This window comes from Lycium ferocissimum, chromosome 7, assembly GCF_029784015.1.
Source record: "Lycium ferocissimum isolate CSIRO_LF1 chromosome 7, AGI_CSIRO_Lferr_CH_V1, whole genome shotgun sequence".
NCBI classification, from domain to species: domain Eukaryota; kingdom Viridiplantae; phylum Streptophyta; class Magnoliopsida; order Solanales; family Solanaceae; genus Lycium; species Lycium ferocissimum.
In genome coordinates, this window is record NC_081348.1 from 39343560 (window position 1) to 39364175 (window position 20616).

Genomic DNA, 20616 nt, shown 5'->3' on the forward strand with positions numbered 1-20616 from the left:
GTTCGCCACTAAAACCCCCCATTCGATATTTCTATATTTCCCCCTCAACCCAAAACCCCATCCTCCACACACTACAAACGCACACTTCTTTCTCCTCACACAAGTCATCATCAATGGAGAGGGCGGTGTTGCTACGCTCTCTGTCTTCCTCTTCCACGCGCGCCTTCTCTAGAATCTTCTCACGCTCTTCACACAGTCTCGCTTCTTACTCTGCTAAACGGCAGCGTTTACTCCACAACCTTCACCGCCGTCGTTCACTTCTCCGAAGCAGCAACGTACGTGGCATATCTACTTCAATCAACTTGAAAAGACAGTTCTACCCTCTCTCTGTTCGAGCTATTGCCACTTCTGCCCCTCAGTCATCTCAAGGTAGTACTCACCTGCCTTCGGATTTCAAGAGTCAAACTTTGACCGTGGATTCGGATATACAATCTTTAAATTTCTTGAAAAATAATTTACATATTTAGAAACTACCAAAAAAAATACTACATGTCACAAGAGTTTATAATAATTTAAAATATTTAAAGGACATACGAATAAATGACGGTGAAAGATTTTCTTGTTTGACTCTCGGAATCCAAACTATGTCTTATGTGATTGAATTTGACGTTGTTTCTTGTTTTTCAATTTTTAGAGTTTCTTGGTGCTGACGATGAAGTTGCTGAGAAATTTGGGTTTGAGAAAGTATCGGAGCAGTTTATTGATGAGTGTAAATCTAAAGCTGTTTTGTATAAACACAAGAAAACCGGTGCCGAAGTAATGTCGGTCTCGAATGACGATGAGAATAAGGTCTTTGGCATTGTTCTACGGACACCTCCGTAAGTTTATCTTTGTCTTATAGTTATATGCTTATGTGGATTACTAGCTGTCAATGTGGCTGATGAGAATACTTGGTTAAACATGGTATGACTGTAAAATTACATTAAGAATATATTTTTTGACAAGTTCATTAACTTTTTTGAGTAATGAAACAAATCAGTACAAATCGATAGCTACTTGGGAGCCTCCGTAAGTTTATCTTAGTCTTATAATTATGCTTATATGGATTACTATCAGCCAATGTGGCTGATGAGCGTATTTACTTAATTAAACATGGTTTCTGACTGAGCATGAGACTTCCATAATGGAGGTCTCAGGTTCGAAACCCCCATGCGACAGCAGGGGATTTGCCTTTTGGGTCGAGCTCGTCGCACGGGGTTTGCCTAGTGCGGGTTATCTCTCCTGTGTGGTTTGCGGGCTATTGCACATGAGCGGGGGTTTACCTTGTGTGCACCCGAAAGGAAGGTAGCGGCTGTGGTTCCCTTGTCATTAAAAAAAAATTACATCAAGAATATATTCTTTAACAAGTTCTTTATCTTTTAGATTAATGAAACAGAGCAGTATAAAGCAAGAGCTACTTGCCCATGGAAAACGAGATTTTGATATATATGCTTGCGGTTTGCATTATGGAAAACGAGTGGCAGCCTGTGCCTCATCACTTATTGTTAATGCAGGAAAGATTCTACTGGAATTCCTCACATATTGGAACATAGTGTACTGTGTGGTTCAAGAAAGTATCCCTTGAAAGAACCCTTTGTTGAACTGTTGAAGGGAAGCTTGAACACTTTTCTGAATGCTTTCACATATCCAGATAGGACATGTTACCCTGTGGCATCCACGAATACAAAGGTGAAGACAGCATTACATGTTGAACATCATTATGGAACTTAAAGTTTGCTTTCCATCTAATAGATGCTTACCTCTTCCTAACAGGATTTCTACAACCTGGTTGATGTATACTTGGATGCTGTCTTTTTCCCTAAATGTGTGGAGGATTTCCAAACATTTCAACAAGAGGGTTGGCATTATGAACTGAATGACCCCTCAGACGACATAACTTTTAAAGGTTTCCTTCAGAAGCCTCTTGAATTTCTGTTACTCTCCTGTGATAACTTCTTTTTCTTGTGCTTTTATCAATGTTCTAGTAGCGTCTTTGAACAAATTCTTTTTTTCCTTCTTCTTTGATTCCCATCGATAGTGGTGCATCTGCAGCTTGTCCTTGCATATCTTACAAAAGCTTTTATGTATAAAACTTCAGGGGTTGTGTTCAATGAGATGAAAGGAGTTTATTCTCAGCCTGATAATCTACTGGGCCGAACTTCCCAGCAGGTATGGATGCCACACTTATTGACTGACTTGGTTTTTCTCTGAATTAAGGTTGTTATCAAACATTTGTATGAGGGCTGACAAACTGATTATTTGTTTAAATGTTCTTATTTCTTTGTGAGTATGTGGATAGGATTGATTTTTATTGCTGAATGTTTATATTAGATAATAAGGTTGTTATTGACTGGATATAATTGATGATAATTTGCTTTAGAAGTGCTGTCAATGAACGGAATCCAATTTTAACTCATTCATTAATTTAAAATCCTCCCAGGTCCTGATTACATGGCGCCTCACTGGAGTAGTTAATATCTTATCACATATCAAGCATGTAATCACTGTAGATGATAACAAGGTTTAGAGCCTAAAGGCCAAAAAATAGTTTCGTGCATGAGCTCAACAAATAAAGTGGACTCAGAAGGATAAAAGAACAATGAATAACTGTATGCGTTTAACGAAATGTTTTGTGCATATTTCAAGGTGAAGTACTTTGTTTTATATTGTCATTTTTACTTAAGGTCATGCTTGGAAAGTAAGTTATGGAATGCTAAATCTTGTGGTAATTCAATGAGCACATCAGAAAGATGTCTACTTGGCTAATAATTCATGTGAGAGGTGGATATATAATTTGATGATGCCAATACACTTCAGAGGTTTCTTTATTCAGTAGTTCAATTCATGGGTTTCTTCCACAAAATAGTAGTGTTATATTGTACCATACTATTGTTTTTATAAGTAGTGACCTATTTCTTCTACAGGCGCTTTTTCCTGACAATACCTATGGTGTTGATAGTGGCGGTGACCCACAAGTAATTCCTAGCCTTTCTTTTGAGGAATTTAAGGTTGGTAGTCTCTTTCACATTAGTTTTCTTGCTCACGGATTATAAAGTTAAAAAAATTCACAAGTTTTTGTTATCACACGACTAATCATCATGATTTAATTATGTCAACTTTTGGATCCCCATTGCTTCATAATACTTCCCAATGTTTCTTGTGAGGTGTTTAGTTGAATTTGGATGTTCTTGAAAACTGTGGGCCATAATTGTCTGTGGTTGTGTTATATGCTTCATGTATACAAATGTTCCATGGATTTATTATAAGTATACCGGCATTTTGACATGCAGAGAGAAATCCTTAGCTGCTGCCTTTCGGTGATTGATAAATCATTATCTTATGTTGTTAACTGACATCTTGTAGCTTCCGAAGTAAAGCCTATATGCTAGAAGCTAGAGTTATGATGTTCAATGGATTCACTCTTGCTTACAAGTTATGCCAAGGCTTGTATATGCTCCATGCACAATTAAACGGCCATCATATTTGTATTGTCATCATGCTATAATCAAGTTGTGCAGATGTGGTTGTTCTTCCATCATACTGTTGCCCTCTTGCTTTTTGTCGGTTTTGAACTCCCTAGTCAGAAATTAGAGGAGACCCTAGGGACCGTGTGCTTTAATGTTTAAGGTGAGACACCATAAGTTTCACATATGAATTGCTTAGTAACATGCTTTGGGCCACACAAGGTAGAAATATCACTCAAATATTCGTTGAGTCTCTTAGAAGGATCACTGTTGTTAAAGGCGTCCTTAAACATTGATATCATGCATAGTTTTTTCTTGATAAGGTAAGATTTTATTAAAAAGTACCAAGCTGGTACAAAAGGAAGCAGGATTCATACAAAGACCAAGCAAACAAGGTATTACTCTTTCCCTCCTAACAAGTCTAAAAAAATTCATGTATTGGTCCATCCATACTAACTAATAGATTGTTATTACACCAGAAAAACAGATTATGCAAGCATTTATTGTTGACTCTAGAGATGTGAATCCTACGCCCTTCAAAACATGCTTTATTCCTCTCCAGCCATAAGGTCCAAAAAATGCAAAGTGGGATGGTCTTCCAAATTTGCTTCAGTCTCCTGGGAACCCTTTGAAATTTCCAGCTTTCTACTAAACTCCTTACATCTCTGGGCATTACCCATAGGATGCCACGTAGGTTTAGAAATAGTTCGCAACATTGTCTAGAGAACCTGCAGTGAAGAAAAAGATGATCTTCTGTTTCCAGGTCCTCTTCACATAAGTAACATCTGTTGCACAAAGAAAAACCCCTCTTCTGCAAATTGTTTTGATTTAAACATGCTCCCCGTGTTGCGGTCCATCCTAAACAAGCTACCTTCACTGGAGCTTTCGTTTTCCAAATTATCTTCCAAGGCCAAGTATTGTCCCAAGTATCAGGCATAGTGAAAGTTGGACATTTTGCTCCGCTGAGGTACCACTTCCTTCCATGCATTAAGACGAAGGTGTGCGTCTCTACACAAGCTAGCTAACTAACCCACAGACCCTGCATTGAGATTGATGAAGTGACATACTTATTCTTAATAAAATTAATCAAATAGTTGCTAGAGATATTTGAAGTTGGTGTGAGAAATCTAGCCACTAGATTTGAATAGAGGTTAAAACTATTTATTCTTATAATTAATAAAAGAATTAAAATAGTTTTTGAGTTTAGCTAACATGGTTTTACTTCATATGAAGGGGAGCCTTGGACCAACGACAAAGTTGTCTCCGTGTGACTTATAGGTCGCGGCCTCACGGGTTCGAGCCGTGGAAGCAACCTCTAATGCTTGCATTAGGGTAGGTTGTCTACATCACACCCCTTGGGGTGCGGCCCTTCCCTGGACCCTGGACCCTGGCTGCCCCTGCCCTTACTTCACATGTTTTGCATGAGTAGTTTCGTCAATCCTTTTGCCCAGATAATTGTTTTTAGTATAGTTAATTTTAGCATTGTGGGTGTGCATGTGTGTATGTTTTCTTCATATAGGCCTTTTTTAACTAACACGACTGTTACCAATTAGTAGACTAATAGCTAACTTTGGTGTTTCTATGCTTTGCTTTTGACAACACCTAGAAGGACATGAAATCATGGTTTGAAGTGTAAGCTGTCAGTACTTGGGGCTTAGGAAAGAATTACCTTGGCCATTCTAGTGATTTCCTTGTCATTGATTGGGCAAAAATGAAATTTGGTTTATAGGTTACGTTGATTGCTAGAATGTTAGGTATTAGTATTCCCTAGATTGTTTAGTTATAAGCAGAGTTAAGTTCTTAAATTGGACATTGCCCTACACTGGACAATATCATATGTGTTATGTTCGATGCCACACTGTGGGATTTCACTGGGTGTGTTGTTGTTGTTGCCAATACATGTGTCTTGTATTCAATTAAAATCTTCTAACCTCTCATGCACATAGTTTTAGAATTTCTGTGATCGTTGTAGATATTTAAATAAGTTTCAGCTATTAGTAAATGGTCTTATGCTACTTCCTGGCCCAAGTTTTACCTCTCTTTATCTTTCTGATGGCTGATTTGGTAGCACCTTACGTCTTCTCCGGTGTCTATTATTTCTGATAATTTTTAAGACATTAACCTTCTGTGAAATTTCAACGACCAAGGCTTCTCCTGCGGGGTTCAGATGGTGACTTTCACGCAAGTTTCCATCATCCATTGTGGTAGCATTTATGTTTCCAGAATAAGTAATACAAGTTGATTTCTCGACCTAGACTTTGAGAAGGGCTTGTTAGAATCTTTAGTGTTACGTTTAAAATGTTTAAAGTTAAATTATTGAAAGAAATAAGACCTTAAAGTGGGTGCTTTTTTACACATGGACAAATATTGTGTATTATATTTGAGCTCTATATATGGTTGCATCAAGGGATCAAAAAGAAAATTCACAATTAGACCACTACAGTTTATTGATGAATATGTACTATTCATATAGGTTGGTGATGCATCAATCTCTCGTAATTTCTTTCAAACTACACTTAGTACGTGGTAATGCTGGCAAAAGGGAGAGTAGTCGTGTCTAATTAATTAACATATGTCTGGAATTCTGCTACTAAGATTTTGATTCCTTAGCCTCTTAGCGAGACTGTTTGTTTTCTATGTCTATATATTTGCAGGAGTTCCATAGGAAATTTTACCATCCCAGTAATGCAAGGATATGGTTTTATGGAGATGATGACCCAAATGAACGTCTGCGGATCTTAAGTGGTACGTATTCGTTTACCTCTTACAATTTCGAGCATGAATGGTGTTAATTCATAGTGTTTGCCTATACTAGGTATCCTTCTTGAACGAGCGGGTTTTTCTCGGATATTCATTACTTCATGTACTTCTTTTATTTTTTTTTTATGACAAGGGAACCCGCAGCCGCTACCCTTTGGGTGCGCATAGGGTAAACCCCGCTCTTGTGCAATAGCTCGCAAACCTCACAGAAGAGGTAACCCGCACTAGCCAAGCCCCGTGCGACGAGCTTGACCCAGAAGGCAAATCCCCTGCTGTCGTAGGTAGGGGGTTTCGAACCTGAGACCTCCATTATGGAAGCCCCGTGCTCAACCAACTGAGCCACCCTTGTGGGTTTCTCTGTACTTTTTTTGATGTGTTAGAGGAAACTTGGAAATAACAAAATTCTTAACATGCCAATGTCAGAAACTTTCCCTACACCTATCAAAGGTCATGTCATTAAAAATTGGGGAAGCTACACCTATCGGAGGCCTTGTTATTTTTTTTTTTTATGCCCATAGCTCAAAATATATAGAATCATGACTCAAAATTTTAAAAATTTAGGGGACATGAAAATTTTTACATTACTTATTTTGTGTATGTAATTTCTTGTACAACCAAGATTAACAAGAACACACTGGAAGAAATATTTGTAACTTCAAGGTGATGTTAAGCTCGTTTCCAATTTTCTATTTATTTTATTATGTGTCTCATTGTTAACTGTGTACTTGGGTTTTTTCCTCTCATAATTTTATAAATCCTCAGATGTTGTATAGTAGTGCCAGTCATCAGACCCCTTCATAGTCAGTAATTTACGTTGGAGTGCTTTTGTTTTCCTTTTTTTCTTTTGATTTAAGTCAAGGCATATGGAATTTGCCAAAAATATTATTGCTACGTGGGGGGCCTCGCTTTCTGTACTTTCTGGGAGCTTATATACGTGTTTTTTCTTTATTTTCTGTGAGTATTATGCTGGCTGTCAAAATTCTGGGAGTTCTCCAAAAGTTAAAATGAACAGGAAATAGAAATTGAAATAAAGATGTATAACATTTTTTTATAAGGAAATAAAGAAGTATAACATGCTAAAATCGAGTTGAATTGTCAATTATATTGATCAAATGTCGTACAAACTTGCGAAAATTTTACATGGTATTAGCTGTGTTTGTTCTAACCAGTAGTGCCTTAAGTTTTATTTTACAACCCTGAAGCTTGTCTTGAAAACTCTGGTGCATCTCATGTTCCTATAATATGTGTAATTATGCATGCAGAGTATTTGAACATGTTTGATGCCAGTTCAGCTCCACATGAGTCAAGAGTTGAACCACAGAAACTATTTTCAGAGCCAGTCAGGATCGTAGAAAAATATCCTGTTGGGGAAGATGGGGACCTGAAAAAGAAGAACATGGTATGCCTTAATTGGCTGCTGTCTGACAAGCCACTGGATTTAGAAACTGAGCTTGCCCTAGGTTTTTTGGATCATCTGCTTTTGGGGACTCCAGCTTCTCCCTTGAGGAAGATCTTGCTAGAAAGTGGTTTAGGAGATGCTATTGTTGGTGGAGGAATTGAAGATGAGCTTCTTCAGCCTCAGTTTAGCATTGGGTTGAAGGGTGTCTCAGAAGAGAACATTCAAAAGGTTGAAGAATTGGTCATGAGCACTCTGGAAGGCTTAGCTGAGAAAGGTTTTGATTCAGATGCTGTGGAGGCATCAATGAATACCATTGAATTTTCTCTCAGAGAAAATAACACTGGCTCATTCCCACGTGGTTTAGCGTTGATGCTCCGGTCCATTGTACGAAAAAACTTTCATAACTCTATCATTTATCTTGATTTTCGTCGTTTACATTTTCCTTTTCCTTTCTCTTGCAAAGAGTGAGCTATGTTTTTCACTGTGATGTTTCTTCAGGGGAAATGGGTTTACGATATGGATCCATTTGAACCACTGAAGTATCAGAAACCTTTGGACGCCCTGAAAGCTAGAATAGCTAAGGAAGGCTCCAAAGCTGTTTTTGCTCCTTTAATTGACCAATACATCTTGAGAAATCCACACCGTGTAACGGTTGAGATGCAGGTTATTATCATTAATGCTGACTGGCTTTCTCTGAGAAGATTTGCTTTTTGTGTATGTTAAATATGGGTGTTGTTTTCTTCAGCCTGACCGAGAGAAGGCATCTCGTGAGGAACAAATGGAAAAAGAGACGTTAGATAAAGTTAAAGCAAGCATGACCCAAGAGGATCTTGCTGAGCTGGCTCGGGCAACACAAGAGCTACGGTTAAAGCAAGAAACTCCTGACCCACCAGAAGCCCTAAAGAGCGTGCCCAGCCTCTCTCTACAAGATATTCCTCGAGAACCTGTACATGTTCCAACTGAGGTAACCATAACTTACTCGTTTTCTTTGCTTTAATTTTGTTTAATGGATTCCATCTAGTTTAACTTGTTGCGCCTTTTGTTGTAGGTTGGAGACATCAATGGGGTAAAAGTTTTGCAGCACGACCTCTTCACAAATGATGTTCTTTATGCTGAAGTTGTCTTCAACATGAGCTCATTGAAGCAAGAGCTGCTGCCATTGGTCCCACTTTTTTGGTAATATGCTTCCCTGAACTGCTTAGATATTAATATGTATCATACAGTGACTCCTCCTGCCTCTCAAAAAGAAAAGGATAAAAAATAAATTTTCTAATAGGGAAGTGAGACAAACGAAGTAGAAATAAATGAACTTAGAACCCATAGGCTATGACATAGTAAAATTTAACACTCATGAAGGCCTTGTTGTTTGCTTTCTTTGGTTCTTACTTCTCGAGAATTTGTTCAGTAGATCGGTTGTGGTGGTTATTTCCCTTCCTTCTTTGGCTGTCCCTGTTTGTTCATGTGGTCTCTAGTTTTTGGCCGCATTATATTTTGAAGCTTATGTATCATATTCACATCACTCTTTAGAATACACTTTGTGGTTTTCAAAAGTGTGTCCAGGTAGGTTGATTCTACTTTAGAACTTTTTGACAACTGTGTATTATGCAATTAAAATCATAAGCTGATGATAGTTGGCTACAACATGATGAGTAGCAGGGTTATGATCTAATAGGCCAATGCATCCCTCTTTTTTTTTTTTTTAAACTGGTTAGTGTATTCTATATCATAATAGGCCAATGCATCTTTTAGCCATTGGAGTTGCGCAAATAAGTCCACGCTTTCCGTATTTCTTATGTGGACTAGTTTTTTTAATAGTGAGATGTGAGTTCATGAATTAAAGATTATTTGGTTCTGATGTGCAAAATTCTTAACAGTCAGTCTCTGCTGGAAATGGGCACAAAGGATTTAGACTTTGTGCAGTTGAACCAGTTGATTGGAAGGAAAACTGGAGGTATATCAGTCTATCCTTTCACCTCATCAGTCCGCGGGAAGGCGGAGCCATGTAGCAAGATAATTGTTCGAGGCAAAGCCATGTCACAACGTACAGAGGATCTATTTAACCTGGTAAATCATTTTCTTTGTTAATTGATAGCTGTATATGGTCATCTTCCAAGCTACATGAAACATGATGTGATGTTGTTGTGTGTGAACAATGGGGTGTGATGTTATGTTTGAAGGTCTTTGTAGCGATGACAAAGGACCTGTCAAAGTTTGAGTTAAATTAAACAAGAAAAAGGTGTTTGTTAAGTTTTACTATTCATGACATGCTTATGTAGATTTCCTGAAAATGATCATGTTTGTGTAGATTTCCATTTAGTTGGTATCAGTGTTATCAAAGGCGCGTTTTAAGCGCGCTTAAGCCCTGAAGCGAGGCTCAAAACATGTTGAGCGCTTCGCCTCGCTTTATGTGCGCTTCAGTGTCGTCATCAAGGCTCTAAGACATACTTTTCCTTGCCAATGAGCCTCTCTGAGGAGGTGACACTAGATGATTGATATTTCACTTTATCTTAATATTTTTACAATTTCTTTGTCCATATATTTGTTATTCATGCTTATTATTATTAATCTTGGATTAAACATATATATATTTGTATTTTTGCACCATTGCGCTTTTTTCATTAAAGCCCTCGCTTTATATGCGCTTCGCGCTTAAAGCCCTAGCTGACCTTAGAGCTTTTTTCGCGCTTTTCGCTTTTGATAACACTGGTTGGTATAACTGAGTACAGTTTATAATTTTAGTTTAAGTACTGTATCAAGTAAATTTTAGATTAAGTGCTAGTCAGCTAGTACTGTGACGGTGTATGCCATCCTTAAACCTGTGCCTAGCATGTTTGCTATGTGGCCTTTGAAAATTAGGAAGGTATGTCCTCTAGGGAGAGCTAAATGATTTATGCATCTTTCCAACATGATACAACACTACTACTCCCTCTGCTAATGTCAATTTTCTGATATATTTAGAGTTTCCTAATGGTTCAATTTATGAGTTCTATCTTAAAAGAGGAGATGAGGGCCATACTAAGTTGTAATTTTGTGGCAGCGCTAGAGGACATACCTTCCTCATTTTCAAGTCTTAGGTTTAAACTTTGATTTGGAGCAAAGCACCATATTTCTCATACCAACATAGGAAGGAAGACAACCTTGAGAAAAAAAAACATAGGAAGGAAGACAATATCATAAAGTCATAGTTGCAATCTGGATGAAGATTTCATGTAAATCTCAGTCATAGTTATCTGGTATAGGACAATTTACTTGGTAGAAAATTAGTCCAAGGTCTACTAATGGACCTTGTCTTGGTAAAACTACTGTTGCTTTATTGTCTTTTCTCCTAGCTTCCCCAATTTATGATTTGAATTCATCAATCATGCTAGTATAGTGAATATAAGGTAGTATGAACCTTTTCTATCTATTAATTGATGCTCTAACTTGGTGTGGTAGTAGATATCTATGAAGCTAGTAATGTTGTCGAACCATTTTTTTTATAGACAAGATCTTGTCAATTTGTTTGTTGTAGATGAACCGCATTCTTCAAGATGTCCAACTTAATGACCAAAAGCGTTTCCAGAATTTTGTTTCTCAAAGCAGATCGAGAATGGAGGTATACCTTAAGTCTTGGAACATGAAGAGCTATGGTAAATGAATTTGCGCGACGTATTGTCTAACTTTTTTCCCATAAACTTTTGGTTCTAGAATCGACTAAGAGGCAGTGGTCATAGCATTGCTGCTGCAAGGATGGGTGCAAAGCTTAACACTGCCGGGTGGATATCTGAACAAATGGGTGGTGTCAGGTTAGATGACTTTTGTCCTTTTAATATTGAATGACTTTGTCTCAATGATGGTTGGTGGATAAATTTTTCAATCTTCAATGTTTTTACCCCTCTGGTTACTTTGTCTCAATGATGGTTGGTGGATAAATTTTTCAATCTTCAATGTTTTTACCCCTCTGGTTATACCTACATATTTATCCTGATTGGCCAGCGTTGGCCGATTTAAATTTATCTTTCTGATGTTCTCTCTGTGTTTGGTTTCCATAAATTATCTGTTTCAGGTTGACTTATGTTTAAACGTCCTCCATTCACTGGAAGAAGGACAATGTAAATATTTGGAACAGAATAGTTTACCTCTTCCTTTTTTCTTTTTTTGTGTTTGCAGCTACTTGGAATTTCTGAAGGGTCTTGAAGGCCAAGTTGAGAACGATTGGCCCCAAATATCTTCATCCCTTGAGGAGATCCGAAAATCCTTACTTTCTAAGAATGAGTGTCTGATAAATTTGACAGCTAATGGGAAGAATCTCACCAACGCGGAGAAACATATCAGCAAATTTCTTGATTTGCTTCCAAGCACATCCCCAGTGGAGTCAGCTGCTTGGAATGCACAATTGTCTCGCTCAAATGAAGCTTTTGTTGTTCCTACTCAGGTTAGCTGTCTCCTAAAAGTTTTGTTCTTTGACTTTAAACTCTAGTCACTGTCAAAATTCAGGTGATGACTTTGAGGGATCCTTCTTATAGGTGAATTATGTTGGAAAAGCAGCTAATCTGTATGAAGCTGGCTATGAGCTTAATGGCAGTGCTTATGTTATTTCTAATTATATAAGTAATACATGGCTGTGGGATCGTGTACGTGTTAGTGGTGGAGCTTATGGAGGATTTTGTGGTTTTGACACCCATTCAGGTACGATTTTGTGTTCATCTTATCTCATCTGAAGTTGCACTTTCAGGTACAAAGTTTCTCTAGCTAAGGTCTTATATTTCGGTTCATCAGGGGTATTCTCATTTTTATCCTACCGAGACCCAAATTTATTGAAAACACTTGATGTGTATGATGGAACAAGTAGTTTTCTTAAAGAACTTGAACTGGACGATGATGCACTCACAAAGGCAATTATTGGGACTATTGGAGATGTAGATGCTTACCAGTTGCCTGATGCCAAAGGATACAGTAGGTAAGTGGATGATTATGCCTATTCTGTGCTCATATTACTCTCTGATCGCAAGAACATCTTAGTATGCTTCCATTCTCTAACTATTAATTCTTTAAAGCTTGATTATTTCGCAACTAAAATTTCTTTCTTATTTCTTGTCAATATTGAACCTGATTCTGTATTTACCTTAGTACTGTTGGGTGCTTTGTAAAGGGTTTCTTATTTCTGTGAATGATAGTTGTTCTGTTTGGTAATACACACATTTATATCTTGTCGATGTTTCTTTTTCAGGACGTGCTTATAGGCTGCATATATTGTTTCTTATCAGATTAGTCAGGCTCTTATCTGTTTTAAAATTGTTGTGGTCTATAGAACTGTTAAAATACAGAGGCAAAAGAAATTAAACTACCAAAATGTAGTGAAAATGCTAGATTAATTGGCTTTGGTTCGAGAATAAAGTTTTCTTTTCTATAAGGATTGGATAATGAGTTTATTTTAATATATACCAATGTCTAACTGCTTTTCAATCTATAATCTCTGGAGAGAAGAGTGATAGTTTGACTTTATATTCAGTCCAGTCTGTGTGCTAATTGAGAATTTTCTTGTCGTCGGTATTGATAAAATGTTCACTGGTTTGTATTGAATCTAATTGATGTGTACTCATGCTCTCAGTTTATTACGATATTTACTGGGAGTAACAAATGAAGAAAGACAAAGGAGACGTGAGGAGATATTATCAACAAGGTAAAAGTGTTGAACCTTTCTGTATTTAGCATAAATATTGACCTAGTATGAGTGCAAGTAATGTTAATACCATTATTTTCTAGCAACAGCAAATGCCATAGCCACCCCTTCTCTTGGCTGATATGAATGAATTCTCTCTTTAGATGTTGATACAGTTTTAATTAAGTGCAATTTTGTTTCCATATATGGTATGACGTATCTTTGAAATACTTTACCTTGAGCCGAGGGTCTATCGGAAACAACCTCTACCTCCCAAGGTAGGGTAAGGTCTACGTATTAACTACCCTCCCCAGACCTTGCTTGTGGGATTACACTGGGTATGTTGTTGTACTACATATATATAACCGGTGTTTCTCTTGCTGATATGAATGAGTTTCTTGGTTGACAAGAATTAATTTCTTTTTCTCTTCTAGATTTAAACACTACCAAATTCAGCTGAATTTTGTTTGCATATGTGGTATGTATGACACATATATAGTTGGTGCTTTTCTATGCGGCACTGCTGAGCTGCTGCAAATGATCTATTATTTCATGAACTCACATTGTCTATTTGATAATGCTACTATTTGCTGGCTGTTGAGTAAACTTTGCCCTATTTGATAAGATTTGTTATGTTATTTCATTTTCATTTACTAAGCCACTTTTCCTTGTGACAAAATGTTCCGTTTTAAAGCTAGGGATGATGAGATCATTTGACCTAGTAAATGATTAATGAAGTATATAAAAGCATAGATAAGCAATGGAAGACAACTCTTAGTCCTGTAATTCTCAATACAGATGTTGATCAGCATACAATGTATAGAAAGATCAATATAGAATGTGTCAGGACATTTGTTCTCAATTTGCAATTACAAAGCTGTTATGTTTCTATGCTGGTGAAATAGCAGTTTCTTACCATTAATCATGCTTCTTTTCCTTCATAGGCTGGATGATTTCAAGAAATTTGGAGACGTCATGGAGGCAGTTAAAGATAAAGGGGTGGTTGTTGCTGTAGCATCACCAGATGATGTCGAGGCAGCCAACAAGGAACGTTCCAACTTCTTAAGAGTCAAGAAAGCACTGTGATACCGATCAAGGTGCTTTAATTTTTTTCTCATAGCATTAGGACACAAGGAAAATGCTTGTACACGTTATTTGATGTTAAAATCTTCAAATCTTGGGTTAAAGGAAAAAAGAAGGCAAGAATGGGAAGAGAAGACTAGATCAAGGCAAGAATGGGGAAGAAAACAAAATTCTTTTTTCTTTAGAACATAGATGCGGTAGTAGCTTTTACAGAAGCTTGGATGGCAAATAAATTAGTGCCGATATATTTATAATTCCAATAACCACTTAAACTTCACATGTATTTAAAGTTTCAAGATTATAGTTTTTTAACAATTTATCTGATTTTAATTAAGGTACAAAAGTCGCTTGAATGTCGAGATAGTGCTACTCCAGTTTACATTTTCATGGTAAAATTAACTTGTTACAGGTTATAAAGAAACTATTTCTGTGACATTTTACGGTTAGCCATTGTTTGGTCTGCGGACAAGTTATAAAGCAATTATACAACAACAATTGTGCCTCAGTCTCAAACAAGACATACGAGTTATGCAGCCGACTTTAGCACAACTGGGTATGATAGACCCAAATGGGTTTGACCTGTTGTTTGACTAGTTGAAAATGGGTCGACCCATATTTTAAATGGACGGTTGAATGCTGGTTTATTACAGGCAAGGTGGGCGGATTAGGCAAAAGTGGATAGAAATTGCCACCACTAATTTACAGAATGTTACACATCTAATTAAAAGATTCCCTTACTCCCCTCTAAACTTTTGAAATAGAATACCACCTTGCAGAGCAAGGGAGGTACAGATTCTTAGGTTCAAAACAAATGCTTTTGAAAAATATCTTGAAAGTTCGGTCCAATACGGTAAATCAAAGCCGTGGTAAATTTCGGTATGGTCATTCGATAATTACATATTGAAAGGTAAAGATATTTTGACAAGAATGTTATTAATTTGTCCAACATTTGATATGTCAATTTTTAGATAAGTTACATATAGAGGTTAGATTCTCACTCTCAAGCCCTAACATTATGATTTGGCGTCACAAGTCAATCAGGACATCCAAATCACTCGTTAATGTCCATATATATATGGTGAACAATTCACTAGGGGCAGGTGTTCGGTATTTCCAACGATAATTAAAAGTAGATACGAAATACTGAACATTCAATGTCTATCCGGTATAGTTAATCAAACTTCGGCACGTTAAATCTCGATTCAGTTAGGTAATTCGGTGATTTATGCTCATCCCTACTTCCAAGGCATTTCTACACTGCTTGAAGCCGTTTGGACAACTAAGTAGCATGTCATGCTTTCAGAGTCTCTTTGTACCTTTCAATCCTTCATTAAATAATCGACAGGACCGGACAAAAATCTTTAACAAGGAAATGTACTTGTCAGTACTTTGGTTCCTCCATTTTAGGTTATAGATAGTAAATTGTTAACAAAATTTTAGTCCAACTTACAGAATGGATATTAGAATATATGTGAGAGCACTTGGAGCTATCAAAAAGCTGTTCCCATCTCACATCAAAACTTTGCGATTGAGAGTTGTTGCACGGACACAGAAAGTCCACAAGTCCTCTCTCGTTTGTCCACAATGCCGGAAAATATTTAAAAGCAATTCTTTTTTACCTTACCTTGCGTGACGTGCTTTGCTTTCGCATTGTTGGTTAAAAGTTTAGATAAAGGGAGGAGGGTTACGGTAGGTTGCAATCACCATAACACTAGTCAATTTATGACGAATCAATGCGGATTCACATAGCTGACACAAATATATATACTTGGGATTGGGCCGAAGTTATTGTTTAGAAATGCTTATTGGTTGGTAGTTGATCCTAAGCATGCATATTGTAACAAGAGAGTTTAGAATTATTTGCAGTGTATGTATACTTGGATTGGGCCGAAGTTATTGTTTAGAAATGCTTATTGGTTGATAGTTGATCCTAAGCATATTGTAATAAGAGAGTTTAGATTTATTTGCAGTGTTTTAATTGTGGTTTAAGAATATATTTCTATTATGTAGCTCAATGTTAGGATATAGAAACGTACTTCTGAATTGTTACATCCATTCTTGCGTAGAAGGAAGATGAGGTGGTCCTCCACATTGCATAAAATGGAGGGCATGTGGAGACAGTTGCAAAACAGATAAAAGAGACATTGCCCTAATTTTTAGGGGGCCTTGTCCCTACAGATAAGTGTGTGCCATTTGCAACACCCCTTAACTGATCAATATGGACTCACCAACGGGAATCCTATGTGTGTCCAAGCTATTACAAATTTCTTTGTAAAAACAAAAAAAATTGTTAAAGATAATAGTAATATCATCAAATTGAAAAGTGTTTTGATGAAATTTTTTAGTACTAGAGATTAATAATTGCGTCTAAGTGGTAGTTGAAACAAGTAATATGAAGTTAAAAGTTAAGATAGTTATCAGGAAAATTTTCGCCTATGAACGAGGGAAGTCATTTTCCTCCTTTTGATGATTTTTTTTTGTTTTCATGGAGAATGACTTTCGTCCTATCAAATACCAATAAATGACCGTACCATGAAAAAATTCTCTTCACTAATTAGTAGACGTTGGTTTGAATTATTTTTGCTTAACCACTAGTTCCTTTTGCTTAATTATTAAAGATCAATTAAGAGAAAGATGTAAGGTTGAAATTGGGCAATCAATGCATATTTCGTAAAGACATATATAACTTAATAGTCATAACTTGAAACGGGTATTGTATACTTTGCTATAAATACTATTAAATACTTATTAATTGTCTTCATTCATTTACATTTATGGTCTTTTATGAGAATTGTTAGGTACTCCCTTTCCGTTAAGACTCCGAATTAACTTGTTTACCAATTTATGTTGTATACATGTATAGTTAAGACCAGAATGACTCGATACCTGGAGGCTGTCGGTATCCTGTGAAATTAGTTGCGGTGCACGCAAGTTGGCTCGAATACCACAATTATTAAAAAATATAGCTATGACAATTTATATCTCAAGTACGTATATCTTTTCCTTCTCATATAACAATAGAAGTTTGCCATGAACTAAAATTCTTTAAAACTATACATTTTCTACTTCTAGACTAGGAGCCTGTTTGGATAGGCTTAAAAAAAGCGATTTATAAAATTTGCTTTTTTTTTTTTAATAAGCAATGCAACTTATTTTTTTGGGCTTTTAAGCGCAAAATGGTTACTTGTGGTAAACATTTCCAAAAAAGTTGAAAACGAAATTTTGTTTTCAGCAACTTATAAGCTTAGCCAAACAGGCTTTAGATATTAGAAACGATTGTAACAAAGAAAATAACGGAGGTTTGGGATTATCTCTTGAATAAATTAATCTAGTAGTAAGATCTTTTGGTATAATATATTATACTGGTGCCAAGAAGTGAATGAAGATCATCTTAACATGAATTACAAAATTATACTTAATTCTAACTAACATGAATTACTATTTTCAGTAATGATATATCCTTGTGCTCTTATAGAAAGATCTCATAATTCAATTGAAACATTATAAAATGCGTGTAAAGAATTGAGATAATAGTCAAAATACCCCCAACGTTTGATCAAAATCAACTACACACCGAACCTGCGTTGGTCCTATTACCCCCCGGACAAATTTTTTCGGTATTAAAATGACCCACTTTTTTTTGATGTGGACAGAGCGTGAATACGCTGCTCGGTGGCGCGTTATAGCCTTTAAAAAACAACGTCGACGTGTTTTGGATGCCACATAGGCATTTTAAACTTCGTCTTCGAATGATTTAATACCCATCTCCATTCTTTTTGCCAAATAATACCCATTATAAATTTAGAGCTAGGATAGTGATTATTCTTATAATCATGTTTTCCCAAATCAAATTAAAAAAAAAAAAAAGCTGAAGAAAAAAAAAACGAAAATACGGAAAAAAAGAAGAAGTTGAAAATCTAATCTTGTTAAAGATAAATTTGAAAGTTGCCCTACTTGTTGCTTTTGGCTACTTCATCTTCTTTGAGTTGATTTGTAAACTCGTTCCATTTAGAAAATTTAATACCCAAGTGGGTTTCTTTCCATTCTTGATTTTTGATCAAATTAATTATAAATTTGAGCTAGGATAGTGATTATTCTTATAATCACATTTTGGGTTTTTCCCAAATCAAATTAAAAAAAAAAAATGCGAAGAAAAAAAATGAAAATGCGGAAAAAAAAAAAAAGTTGAAAATCTAATCTTGTTAAAGAAAATCGATTGAAAGTTGCTTGTTTGGAGTTGCTACTTGTTGCTTGGTTGGAGTTGTTTAAGCACTAATTCTTTGAGTTGATTTGGGGAAAATTAAACTCCATTGCTAGGAATTTGGAGAAAGCTATGAAGAACACCAAGTGGGTTTCTTTAAATTCTTGATTGTTTGATCAAATTAATGGATGAACTTTGTTCTATTTGGTGTTAGGAAGCTTCCTTTCACATTTGGGTTTTTTTTGGATCAAATTTGAGGAAGTTGGTGTGATTTTTTTTTTTCAACTCCTAATGAAGATGATGATGATGATGATGATGATGTTGATGAAGATGAAGGAGAATGGGGTATGGGTTTTTGGATCCTCATACTGAAAATGGAGTGTGAAAAATTGAGAGATTTTTTTTTTTTTTGAAGAAGAGTAGATGGATGGAGGAAGGGGGGAAATTAATAAAAAATGAGGAGAAATTAAAGATGTGGCACGTGGGCCAGGCGCGTGTGGACAAGCACCTGTTAATAATTGGGGGTTGTCATATTGGACTGCCACATCAGCAAAAAAGGGGCATTTTAATGCGAAAAAATTTGTCCGGGGGGGTAATAGGACCAACGCAAAAGGTTAAGTGTGTAGTTGGCATTTTGGTCAAACGTTGGGGGGTATTTTGACTATTATCTCTAAAGAATTTTTTGGCAGTAAATTGGAGATCTATCCAATTTAAACCCGAAGCAATAAGCAAGTAGATGAAATTTTCACGAGTCCGGAGCCTAAAGGGTATAAAAATACACGGTATAAACCAAAAGGGGGTAGCCAAAAATATATATACCAAAACGGGTATAACGTGGACTGATCCACGTTATACCCCAACTTTTTTTTTCCCTTTGTCAGATTCACAAAACGAAAAAAAAAAAAAAAATTTGTATAACGTGGACTGATCCACGTTATACAAATAATTTTGTATAACATGGATCAGTCCACGTTTTACAAATATATTTGTAAAACGTGGTACTGACCACGACTCATTCAACTCAGCATTGTTGCCCTAATTTTTCTCCATTCTCCTCCGCCTCTTCCTCCATCTTCTGAACTTACAAAATTTCATCTCCGCCTCCGTCTCCTTCTCCTTTTCCTTCTCCTCCATTTATTTTCTTTTTAAACCTTGCGTTACAGTCTAATTTTTTAAGCAACTTCTTTATCCTTATCTTTTGTTGCTATCTAAATTAAGGTATTTTTTCTAGCTCATATAATATTGTATATTTATAGTAGATGTAGAATATCTGTTTGTCTTATATATCTTAATTGTTAATTTTTATGTGTGTTATTTTAATACGTATAAGATATATGTTTGTCTTATTTGTGCTATTTTAATTTGAACTTAAGATATGATTGTTAGAAGCATTATTATATAAAAGGTCTGATTTGTTTAGTAGCACTTTTGAAGAAATTTGTTGTTATGTTACTGTTATTTTTGTGGATTGTATATAAAAGATCTGAATGACTAATTGTTTTTCATTATACCTTTAATGTGATATTTATATAGTCAGAAAAGTGAAATTTAATTGATGCCTCAGTACCCCAAAAAAAAGATACTTAAAATGTCATGATAATGCTTTATCATATGGGACCTAAGTCTAAGTGGGTGGACAATTGTTTTGTCTATACGTTATAGGTATTAATGTGCTCCACTATCAGTGGTTTCTAAATAAGGCGAATGGAAGTTGACTTTATCTAGCTAGTGCATATTTGTTCTGCTAAAATTGGAATAATAATTTTTTTTTAATAGTAAGTTACTCCAAATAGCTTGATCTGGACTTTAATTTTTTTTTTTTATCTAAGGTATGGAGCTTCCACGGGTATGCGTACATCCGGGGCCAGAAGTGTATGATGTGTTAACACTCCAGGAGAAGTATCGATCACAGGCTGTGTGGGATGGTGCCTTGAGAGGACCGAGCATATGCCTGTTTCCACGCCGCGCGGATACCGAATTTTGGAAGCACGTGAAGCGTCATCCTTTTCATCCTCGCATCCTTGACTACTTCGGCCTATGTGGATTTAGGGGAGTAGTAAAGGTAGGATGTGCATCATATGATTGGGCA

General features: G+C 36.2%; 1 protein-coding gene across 1 annotated transcript; it reads left to right on the forward strand.

Moving 5' to 3' along the window:
* Positions 1 to 52: 52 nt before the first annotated feature.
* LOC132064930 (presequence protease 1, chloroplastic/mitochondrial-like) lies at positions 53 to 14656 on the forward strand. Its single transcript, XM_059458105.1, has 19 exons — positions 53 to 369; positions 635 to 818; positions 1494 to 1668; positions 1753 to 1885; positions 2078 to 2148; positions 2904 to 2987; positions 6098 to 6188; positions 7466 to 7986; positions 8101 to 8265; positions 8348 to 8566; positions 8651 to 8778; positions 9477 to 9666; positions 11114 to 11197; positions 11290 to 11387; positions 11752 to 12016; positions 12108 to 12270; positions 12361 to 12541; positions 13193 to 13264; positions 14188 to 14656. Exons 1-19 carry the CDS (start codon positions 114 to 116, stop codon positions 14327 to 14329), a joined length of 3222 nt encoding a protein of 1073 aa, XP_059314088.1. The 5' UTR covers positions 53 to 113; the 3' UTR covers positions 14330 to 14656.
* The last annotated feature ends 5960 nt before the right edge of the window (positions 14657 to 20616 follow it).